This window comes from Schistocerca nitens, chromosome 2, assembly GCF_023898315.1.
Source record: "Schistocerca nitens isolate TAMUIC-IGC-003100 chromosome 2, iqSchNite1.1, whole genome shotgun sequence".
Taxonomy (NCBI): Eukaryota; Metazoa; Arthropoda; class Insecta; order Orthoptera; family Acrididae; genus Schistocerca; species Schistocerca nitens.
This window is the reverse complement of record NC_064615.1, coordinates 913,291,340-913,302,853: the sequence shown is the minus strand read 5'-3', so window position 1 is coordinate 913,302,853 and position 11,514 is coordinate 913,291,340. Positions and strand designations below refer to the sequence as shown.

Genomic DNA, 11,514 nt, shown 5'->3' with positions numbered 1-11,514 from the left:
ATGAGCACTACGCGTCTGCAACTGAGCAACCTGGGGCTGGCTTGAACCAACTACTGTCAAACAAGTTGTCAACATTATTTGCACATTCACCCAGTCAGAAGCATAGTGCTGTTACGCGTACAGTACAAGCAGCTATTTTGTACAGAGAGTAACATCTATGATGACTTAATACTGTCAAAGATCGGAACCAGTTTTACGAGCAGCACATTCGTTTCTTTTGATTTATACATTTCTATAGTAGTAATCAATTCCTCATAAGTGAAACTTGGATTTTGTTTTATAACTTTACATGGGGTCGTAATACAGAGGGACCTGTACTGCAGTTTTTCGTTCTGTATGTCACTAAACTTTCTTTCCTGTCTTCTGATATTTCAACTAATACTATGATACCTATCAGTTGCAGGAGAACTTATAGTGCACTATTTCCGCCCTAGTGCCTAAATATCGTGTGGAGAAGATACTCGTTATATCAGTGGATCGTGAAGAATTGTTTCAAGCCGAATTGACTTGTAGTGTATTGGAAGCTAACGCTTTTCCATTCGAGCAGGTCAAGCGATATTTTACAATTAAAGACCGATATGTTGTCCCTGTTGATGGTTCTCACTGTATGAAAAGTATTGCACCATGGTTCTGCTTTGTGTCGTCGATGAAAACTTTGATGGCACAAGACTATGACAGATAACAGAACAATAGTGAATGTGTAACAAAAAAGACTGTTGTGACTTTCTTGGTCGTAGGAAAACATGAAATAACATGCATTTTACTATCTGTTGTACGTAGTTTCGAGTATATATCTTTATATTACCCACATGTTCAACATCGTTAAAAATACTATGGCAAAGGCTAACAAGAATGGAACAGGAAACAAAGATCAGTATCGAAATCAAGCAGAGATAAGCATTTCAGCCCTTCGCTGTAGCAAACACTTATACATGGAATTTTTACAATGAAGAAAGAGAACCCGGTCCTGCGTGAATGTATCTGTCTTTAATGGCACAAAGAACTTGTCACACTGCGTTTTGAACGATCCCTTAGATGACAGAAACAAGGAAAGGATGAGGGTCTCTGTTTCGTTGTAATGACGCATGGTAATGAAGTAATGACTTCATTTGATTAGAAATCTTGACATTTTTACTATTTTCACACCTATACAATTTTCGTTCATATTATACGTATTTACTTCTGCATCAGTTTCTTCAAGGCTTCTCGATATTCTTTGGCGACATCTCCGTATTTTGTGTGAGAATTTTCAACACGGGAAAGCCATTGCATAACGTTAGGCTGCTTCGTAGCATCAACTCCACTGTCTGGACGAAACTGAAAAAGAGATACCGACATCAGACATTAAATAATTGCTGAAAATAATCTTATGGGTCATATAAATCAGCTAATTTTTGTTTCTGTGTTTTCATGCGTTGTATCTGATGGTGTCAGTACACCTTCGCAGATGATTTAGCTCAAATTTCAACATAATACTTCAGAGCCTTTGTTAAGATTTACAATGTTGAGAAAGCTAATTTTTTATCTGTTAACGGTAAGAAGAGCTAAATATGATGTAATACATTGCCTGATGAGACATAAATTATCTTTTACTAGGTTAGCGCATGCTGCTTCGCTCGATTAGACTGTATGGTCTGTTGCGCAGTATTTTTGTTTCTTATTTGTTTTTTTTATTTTATGTAATCGAAATTTCATATTGTTTACAGATAGCAACATCTAAACTTTGCACGCTAATTAAGTCTACTGGAGCATTGTCTTTTCGGAATATACTTCCAACCAAAACGAGACTCTGGCAGCTGGAGTCGAACGTATTTGTCAGTCCCGCCTTCTGACTTCTTATGATGATATTGCCATAGAAACTATCATCCCCTATCACATATATCATCAGAAGCCAAACCCCATTTTTTGTAGATTTAGCTGGTAACGGAATATTTTCATAAACAGTTTCATTCCCATTTCATCCGCCTTAGAGATTGAATTTCCAAAAACACAAACACGTACCATTTTGTTTCAAACTCCGACGCAAAATATAAAATTTTAGAAATCTTTCATACTGAAATACTTCCATATAAATTTTCATCCCACCTTTTACGCCGTTAGGGGAAGAATTTCCAAAAACTTTGAAACACATATTTTCTGTTACTAACCAAGAAATCAAAAATCAATTTTAATAGATGTAACTCTAATAAGTATTTCATAGTCCTTTAATAGTGATTTATTTAAAAACACTTTCACCCACTATTTCATCCCAAAGGGGCTAAACTCCAGAAAATGCTGAAACATTTATTTCTTTAATTCTAACTGAGAAACCAAGTACCAATTTTCGTAGTTCGAGATTAAAAATTCCCATAATAGAGTCATATTTTCAGTATCTTTTCGTTCCCTATTTCTTAAGCGCGGAATTCGGAAAAATCCCTTGTTAAACGATTCCTGTAGTATGAGATCAACACCTTCTTCAAATTTCAAGATTCTATCGGTGGCTGTTTGGACTGGGAGGTGATAAGTCAGTCAGTCAATCAGGACATTTTCCTTTTATGTAGAGTGGTGAGATAACGAAAATAAAAATAGATGTCTCCAGTAAGTCGCCAAAATAATCTTTTCTGCACCACAATTAACAATTTTATGACTCATATTTTCTTAACTTTCCAATAGTAAGTGTGACAGCTTCACGTTACCTCCAATGCTGACAGGCTATTAGCGACGGCGTAATCAGCAATAGTGACCCGATCTCCGGCCAGCCACTGTTTGCCATCCAGCATTCGGTTCAAAGTTTCCAGACTGTCGTTCGCTTTCTCAATGTTGCTGGGTTCCGCTTGTTTGCCTTGAAATATTGGCATCTGTAAGCAGGAAATTAAATCAATGCAAACGTCAACAACTGCTACGAACTAGTAGGAAGATGGAATACAAAAGCGCAAATCATCAAAGGCATTACTCTATACAGACCAGATAACAAAGTTGTGTCTTGAGCTAAATGCTATGCTCAATGCTCACTTATCCTCACAGCATTAAATAAACATACGGCACAGTGTAATATTATCGACTTGGTATACACATCACTTTAAAATCCTGAAGTTTACCAAATAACGAGTCAGTCGATATTAGTTTCACAAAATGTTGGCAGCAGTGTGGTGTTTCTTATATAACAATATTATTTGTACAAGTTGTGGACATAATTTGAAAAAGACATTTATATGTTTAATGAAATCATTGTCATTGCTTTGTACATTCTCATTCCGTTGATCATGCTGATTCTTCCTTTTTCAGAGGTAGTCACACACACCAAGAAAAACCCCTCCGTTCTCACTGACGAGGTGGTGACTTCTTATACACCATATTTCTTCGGCCACCATTGCTGATGATTTCCATTCAGTATCTAAGCTCAAACTAGGATCTTTACCGTGACCCAGGATGTTCCAATCAGAAGTCAAATAAAGTCTTCCCCTCTCTCGCCATAGTCCGCTTCTTTACCATTCTGCTCAATTAGGAAACAAAATCGTCTTCTAGAGAATATTTCCGCCTTGTAAAGTGAAGCTGAGGTACTCTTCTTCTACATCGACCGTAACATAGAGCACTTAAAAATGAACTCTTCCTCAAACGCGCTGTTGTTCTCTTCTTCGCCCTGGTTAAGGGTGTAAGGATAGTTAACAAATGTGGATCAGTGCATGATGGAAAAGAAACGTCATGCAAAATGTTTATGTAAAAGGAAGAGAATTTATAAAATTAAAATTAAAATAATTATTCATTGGTTCTCTTCCCAGACAGAATATTAAGAAACTTCCTGGCAGATTAAAACTGTGTGCCCGACCGAGACTCAAACTCGAGACCTTTGCCTTTCGCGGGCAAGTTTTGCAGGAGAGCTTCTGTAAAGTTTGGAAGGTAGGAGACGAGATACTGGCAGAAGTAAAGCTGTGAGTACCGGACGTGAGTCGTGCTTCGGTAGCTCAGATGGTAGAGCACTTTCCCGCGAAAGGCAAAGGTCCTGAGTTCGAGTCTCGGTCTGGCACACAGTTTTAATCTGCCAGGAAGTTTCATATCAGCGCACACTCCGCTGCAGAGTGAAAATTTCATTGTGAGAACATTAAGAAATTATTGTGAGAAATTTTATGTGCAGTCTCGTATTATTCCTCCGCTAGTGCTATTGGCAGATATTTTTGAAAGATGTATTTGTTATGCAACTTACATTTCAGTATCCAACTGTTCTTAAAGTGATAGCAACGGGAGCCCTCCTTAAAAGAGTGTATTATGTTCAACATATAGTAGAGCCACAGTTATGGGCGCTGACTGATAAAAAATATTTGGGAGGGGGGGGGGGTGATCATATTGGGCGTCTTGCCCCGGAAATTTTCTAAATTTTAGATGAAAAATAGGGAGTTTTATTTTTAAGCATTTCAGTATCATATGATCAACATTAGAACCCATGAAACTCGATACTATTGGGTGAGGGAACTAGACAAGCCTGACACATTTTTTGGTTTTGAAAAAAGAAACAAAATGTGGTGTCACCGCCAGACACCACACTTGCTAGATGGTAGCCTTTAAATCGGCCGCGGTCCGTTAGTATACGTTGGACCCGCGTGTCGCCACTATCAGTGATTGCAGACCGAGCGCCGCCACACGGCAGGTCTAGAGAGACTTCCTAGCACTCGCCCCAGTTGTACAGTCGACTTTGCTAGCGATGGTTCACTAACAAATTACGCTATTTGCCGAGACGATAGTTAGCATAGCCTTCAGCTATGTCATTTGCTACGACCTAGCAAGGCGCCATATTCAGTTATTATTGATATTGTGAATCATGTACCGTCAAGAGCGACGTTCATCATTAATGGATTAAAGTTAAGTATTCCACCAGCTACGTCCGTTTTTCTAAATTCTAATTTCCTTGTCCTGTTCCATACCTCACGCCAGCCTGTGTGAGCTAAAACACGTGCATTTCGGCCTCCTCTAGTAACACGGTGTTGGCTCTCCTGCCAACCACAACATTGGCGACGAGGCAAAACCGCGTTCTTTTCCAAACTGCCCTGATTTACTTGTGTAATGGCTTCGCCACAATCTCCAGATGTACGTCCGATTTTTATCGCTTACAGAATCAGCAGACGCAGGCCTTACTGGATGCCCTTGGACAGCTCATCCAGGGTCAACGTGCGATGCAAAACGATGCGGCAGCCGCCCCTCCACCGCTAACGCAGCCACAACGCTGTTGCACCAACTTTTCGACCTTTTGATGCTCCACTGGAAAGGTGGACGGAGTGGTCACGCCAATTTGGATTCTATCTCGCCGCCTACAGAATTCAAGGTAATGAGCGGCAGCCTTATCTCTTATCATCGGTTGGCGTGAATACGTACCGTGTGATAGTCAAATTATTTCCCCGACGCGACGTAGCAACTCTGTCCTACGACGAAATTTTGTCTGCATTAAATGCAATTTCAAAGTATCAGTCAATGTAGTTGCCAAACGGTATACCTTCTTTTGTACAAAACGTACAGCAGGTCAGACTAATCGGGAGTGGGTTGCAACCTTGCAAGACCTTACTAGGGATTGTGCTTTTGAGTGTCAATATGGACTCCCTTATTCAGATACTATGGTACGTGATGCAATTGCACAGAACGTTTCTGATGTTCGTATAAGGGAACAGATTTTGAAACTAGTCAATCCCTCCCTTCAACAAGTGATGGACATATTGAATCGGCAGGACACACTTTACTTTGCTCAGGAATCATTTGAAACTTTGCCACCCATGTGTTAGGTTAACCGGCCCGCCGGGCGAGCTGCACGGAACAGTAAACAGTCCTCGTGCCCGGCCGCGCCGCTGCCGCCAGGCTCTCAGCCACGTGTGCCGTGCCGGCAAGCAAATGCAGTGCTAAAATCATGCCCGCAGTGCGCTACTAGACATTCGCGTGGGAATTGCCCGTCACGCCAAGCTATTTGCTTTTTCTGTAATAAAAAAGGACATGTTCAGAGTGTTTGCCATAAAAGCTCAGATCGGAAACTCACAACCATTCCAGGCCCTCTGCTTCGCGCCGGATTCGAACCAAGGATACTCATGCTCGTGAAACTTCGCCCATGGAAATTCATGTGGTTCATTCCACTCTGCTCAATGCCACTCTCTCTAACAGTGACTGTGTTCGTCCCACAAATGTTGTGCATCGACATCGCCGGAAATCCCGTCAAGTCGCAAGTGATTATGTACCAGTGTCAGTTCACGTTGCACGAGACAGTCGCTCTTGTCGTCAGCAGGACAGTAAACTTTTTGTGGACTTGGACATTAACGGCAAAGTGATACCATTCCAGCTCGATACCGGAGCTGCAGTTTCACTGATCAATCTAGACACGTACAAACAGCTGGGCACACCTCTGTTGCGTGCCGCAAATGTTAAGTTAACCAGTTATTCAGGTCAAGACATCCCTGTGTTAGGACAGTGCAGCCTTCTTGCAACATACAAAGGACAAACAAAACTTGTGTCATTTTACGTCCTTCGTTTTTTCTTCTGCAGCGAACTTGTTTGGTTTCGATTTATTTCAGTTGTTCAGCTTGTCTATAGTAAATCAGGTCCTATCAGTGAACCAGACTGTGCCTTCCGACGGTGTTTCTCGTCTATGTGAAGAATTTGCAGACATTTTTGCACTGGGCCTTGGTTGCGCTAAGAACTATAAAGCACATTTGGAACTGAAAGTAAACGCGCAACCGAAATTTTTCAGAGCGCGCAATGTTCCCCACGCATTGCATGATGAGGTCGCAAAAACATTACACGATTTGGAATCACAAGGTGAAATTGAACGTGTGCAGGTTTCTCTCTGGGCATCACCCTTAGTAATTTTGCCAAAACCTTCCGGAAAATTGAGACTTTGTGTGGACTTCAAGGCAACAGTGAATCCACAACTAGTGATTGCAACTTTTCCTTTACCCCGCCCAGAAGATCTTTTTGACAAACTGTGCCTGGGTAAGTATTTTTCGAAGTTGGACCTCGCAGATGCGTACTTGCAAATACTGGTGGACGAAGAATCCCAGCGCGTTTTGGTGGTTAAGACGCATCTTGGGTTTTATCAATTCAAACGACTGCCATTCGGATGTGCAACCGCCCCTGTATTGTTTCAGCAATATCTACAAACTGTTTGTGCGTCGGTCCCTACTGCAGCAAATTATCTGGACGATATTGTGATCTCCGGAAAGACGGAAGAAGAACATTTGGCCAATCTCAGGACATTATTTCAGGTCTTGCGACAAAATGGTCTTCGCTTGCGGAAGGACAAATGTGTGTTTTTTGCTCGTGATTTGCCATACCTGGGACATGTACTCAATGCTCAAGGCATAGATCCCAGTCCCACGCACCTTCGTGCCATACAAGACTTGCCTTCGCCGCAGAATTTGAAGCAGCTACAGAGTGTGCTCGGAAAAATAAATTACTATAAAGATATGTGCCACATGCCTCTTCCATTTCAGCTCCGCTTCATCGCTTACGCCGTAAAGGTGTTCCGTTCGTCTGGACGACGGAATGTGAACGCGCCTTTCGCCAGTTGAAATCGGCGTTGCTTTCCAATACTTGCCTTACGCCATTCGATCCCCAGAAGCCCATTTTGTTGATGATGGGTGCATCGGATTTCGGGATCGGTGCTGTGCTTGCGCACAAAGATCGATCGCACGATCGCCCTATTGCCTTTGCGTCTATATTGCTCTCGTCTGCGCAAAGAAATTATTCACAGATCGAGAAAGAAGCATTGGCTCTCGTATTTGGTGTTACAAAGTTTCATGGTTTATGGTCGTCACTTTACCATAATCACAGACCACAAACCTTTGACATCGCTTTTTCATCCGACCAAGCCTGTACCTCCACGTACAGCGCAGAAATTCATTCGCTGGTCTATTTTCCTCTCGCAGTACCGCTACGATATCTTGTATCGGTCCACTGCTAAGCACGGAAACGCCGATGCATTGTTCCGCTTGCCTGTTGCTGAGGATACGGCATTCGATTCCTCCGAACTTGCTTGCATGTTCATTGATGCAGAAACCGATGACGTGGTCGAATCGTTTACGATTGATTTTCGTCGTGTAGCTACAGCCACAGCTGCCGACTCCGTCCTTGCTACCGTTCTGCTTTTTGTTGCTACGCAATGGCCCTTGTCAAAGTCACGAATCGGGGACCCGTTGGTTCGTCGATTTTTTGCTCACAAGGTTGGTTTGTGGGATTAAAGGGACCAGACTGCTACGGTCATCGGTCCCTTGCTCACAAGAGAGACTTTTTGTTCGACGTGGTGTTTTGCTTTTGCGTTCTGATAATGATCAGTCCAGGGTCGTGGTCCCACGTTCGTTACAGTCCTCTGTCTTACAGCTTCTCCACCAAGGACATTGGGGTATAGCACTGTACTTGGTTCGGAATCGATGCCGCGATTACGAATATGTGCTCTTCTTGCATGGTGTGTGCCGAACAACAATCAGCACCACCGCGGAAATTCTTTGCATGGCCAAAAGCCAGTTCCCCTTGGCAACGCTTACACATCGATTTTGCTGGTCCATTCTGGAATGCTCGATGGTTGGTTGTGGTAGTTTCATTCAGTAATTTTCCTTTTGTTGTCCGGATGTCTTCCACGACGTCATCTGTCACCATCCAAGCGTTATCTGCTATCTTATGCATTGAAGGTCTTCCACAGACTATTGTTTCCGACAATGGCCCACAATTCATGTCCGCAGAATTTCAGTCATTCTGCAAGGCCAATGGTATTCAACATCTGACGTCCGCGCCGTTTTCGCCACAGGCAAACGGCGCCTCTGAACGATTGGTCAGGACTTTCAAGTCACAGATGTTGAAGTTGAAAGAGTCGCATTCTCGGGAGGACGCGTTATTGCTCTTTTTGTCCTCGTATCGCTCTCAGCCCCGAGATGGTCGCTCGCCGGCTGAGTTTCTCCACGGTCGTCATCATCGAATCTTGATGTCTTTGCTACATCCGCCTCATCAGGTTCCTGTGCAGCGGCAGATGCCTGCTTTTGCTCCAGGCGACGTTGTCTACTATCGCCACTATCGAGGTTCACGGCGTTGGTTCTAAGGGAGCATTCTTCGCTGCCTCGGCCGCGCTATGTATCTGGTTTTGGGGGCCTCTGGTGAGGTCCGTCGGCATCTCAATCAGCTGCGCCTCTGTCGTCGCACAGGATCTGCCGCTCCCCGTCTGCTTTCAGCGACGGTGCCGTCCGGTCAGCGCCCTGGGGACCCATCTACTGGCTCGCCTCAGCCCCAGGTGTTACCGACGCTGCCTTCCATTTTGCCCCATGGCGACGCGCAGCCGCCGCCGCCTGTTCTCCCGCCGGCGACGCCCGCAGTGGACGCTTCGCTGCAGCCGCCGGGCGCCTCCCTGGGTCACGCGCCGCCGATCGCTTCCCGGGACCAGTTGTCCTCCGACATGGAACTCTTTCCCGCTCCGGACCATGTGTCGTCTTCGCCCGTCGGGTGCCCCGGCCCGATGGAGGTCGACCCTTCGACCCCTCCTGTCTCTCTACGGGCTCATACACCGCATGTTGGCGTGCACCCTGGAGCAGGTTTTCAGGCGTTTCCTAGCTCCCCGCGGTCCGAATGGCAGGGTGCGGGTGGCACAGCCTCGCCTGTTGTTCGGCTCCCCACCTCGTCGCATACGTCAACATGGGGTCCTCCCCACACCGGGCGGAAGCCTTATAACACAACCGTACGCCGATTTGAGGGGGAGGAATGTGGTGTCACCGCCAGACACCACACTTGCTAGGTGGTAGCCTTTAAATCGGCCGCGGTCCGGTAGTATACGCTGGACCCGCGTGTCGCCACTATCAGTGATTGCAGACCGAGCGCCACCACACGGCAGGCCTAGAGAGACTTCCTAGCACTCGCCCCAGTTGTACAGCCGACTTTGCTAGCGATGGTTCACTGCCTACTTACGTTCTCATTTGCCGAGACGATAGTTTAGCATAGCCTTCAGCTACGTCATTTTGCTACGACCTAGCAAGGCGCCATATTCAGTTACTATTGATATTGTGAATCATGTACCGTCAAGAGCGACGTTCATCATTAATGGATTTAAGTGAAGTATTCCACCAGCTACGTCCGTTTTTCTAAATTCTAATTTCCTTGTCCTGTTCCAGACCTCACGCCAGCCTGCGTGAGCTAAAACGCGTGCATTTCGGCCTCCTATAGTAACACGGGGTTGGCTCTCCTGCCAACCACAACACAAAACATAAACACGCACGGTATTTTCGTAAAAAGTTAATTAAATTTACAGTAATAATCATGATTACAGACTATTACAAAGCAGTGAATATATAGCTCTGGAAAGACTGAAATTATATGTAAATAAATCCTGAACTATCATTAAAAGAATAAAACACAAAATATTGCGGTCGCACAGTAATAGCACTTTGATTAATAAGTGAAATAGCTAATTTAAGCTTACTCTGAATGAGGCTCAGGGTTCATTAAATAAAAACAGTATCTCAAAGTTAATGCTTTGATACAGTCAATAAAGTATGCCTAATACTTTCAGTCAAAAATTGTGTAAATATCGAGTTTTAATTGGGTCTTACACCCTAAAAATATTTAAGTAGTTGAAAACAACTAATACAATACTAAACTAGTACTAATATTTCGAAACTGTATTTAATTCTCTATTGTATTAAGATTTTTAATATTGCTCTAAATGCCATTATTAGGGCCAGAGTGTCTTTAAGAAAGTGCAAATGTCGACCATCTGATTGGATTACTGAATATGAAGTCGTTGATGATTGGCCGAATATCAGATTCATCCAAAACATCTCGGTGGGCATGAAAAATAGCCAAATTGTTCAATCGCTTATGTCTCATTGTTGATCGGAGACATGAGTTCAGACATCTAAGGGAGCTAAATGATCATTCTGCTGTTGCTGTCGTGATTGGAACTACTTGGAGAAGCTTAAAGAGCTTCACTACTTCACACACTATTTCTCCAACTGGAGGCTCTCGTATAATCTACTTTCTTACATCGCGCATGTTTTTTACGACCAGTTGTTTTTTATTAGCGATATAGTCTCACATATTCAAGTGTAAGCGCAGTCTCTCAATGTCTAGTTCATTACTGAAAAACTCAGCTGATTTTTCCAAATTTGTCTCAGCTCTGTTTACTAAAAGCCAAGCACTCTTGTTCAACTGTAATGACCTGTGTGAGTCTAGTTGAAGCAAACCGCTCAGTAATGCAAGATTGCACCATTTCAGAAACTTCAATGTAAATAGTTTTGTAGTATTCCTTTGGGGTTTTGAAAGTGTGTGGTGAGATGGCTTCGTTGTTTTCATACTTCTTTGGTATACTCGTACTTCGTTTCCGAGGAAGCGAAGGACCACCAACTTGTGAAGGTTTTTCTTTTAAACACAATGCCCAAAAGTGTTCAAAACTATCACGCCTTCCATTCAATATACAAATCAAGCCCTCATATATTTTTCCCAGATCAGCAACACATGAGGGCACTGAAATTTTTCATTGACATCCTCTACCGCGTTCAGTGCATGGCAATAAAGATGTAAACCGAAATA

At 43.5% G+C, this 11,514-nt stretch overlaps 1 protein-coding gene across 1 annotated transcript in view; it reads right to left on the bottom strand.

The window, feature by feature from the left end:
- Positions 1-818: 818 nt before the first annotated feature.
- The window catches only part of LOC126234707 (glutathione S-transferase D5-like), a 49,244-nt gene continuing 38,548 nt past the window's right edge, over positions 819-11,514 (bottom strand). The window contains exons 5-6 of the mRNA XM_049943452.1: positions 2,676-2,837; positions 819-1,317 (exon numbers count right to left, since the gene is read on the bottom strand). Coding sequence (XP_049799409.1) covers positions 1,177-1,317; positions 2,676-2,837 — 303 coding nt within the window. The 3' untranslated portion in view covers positions 819-1,176. The remainder of the gene's footprint in view (positions 1,318-2,675; positions 2,838-11,514) is intronic.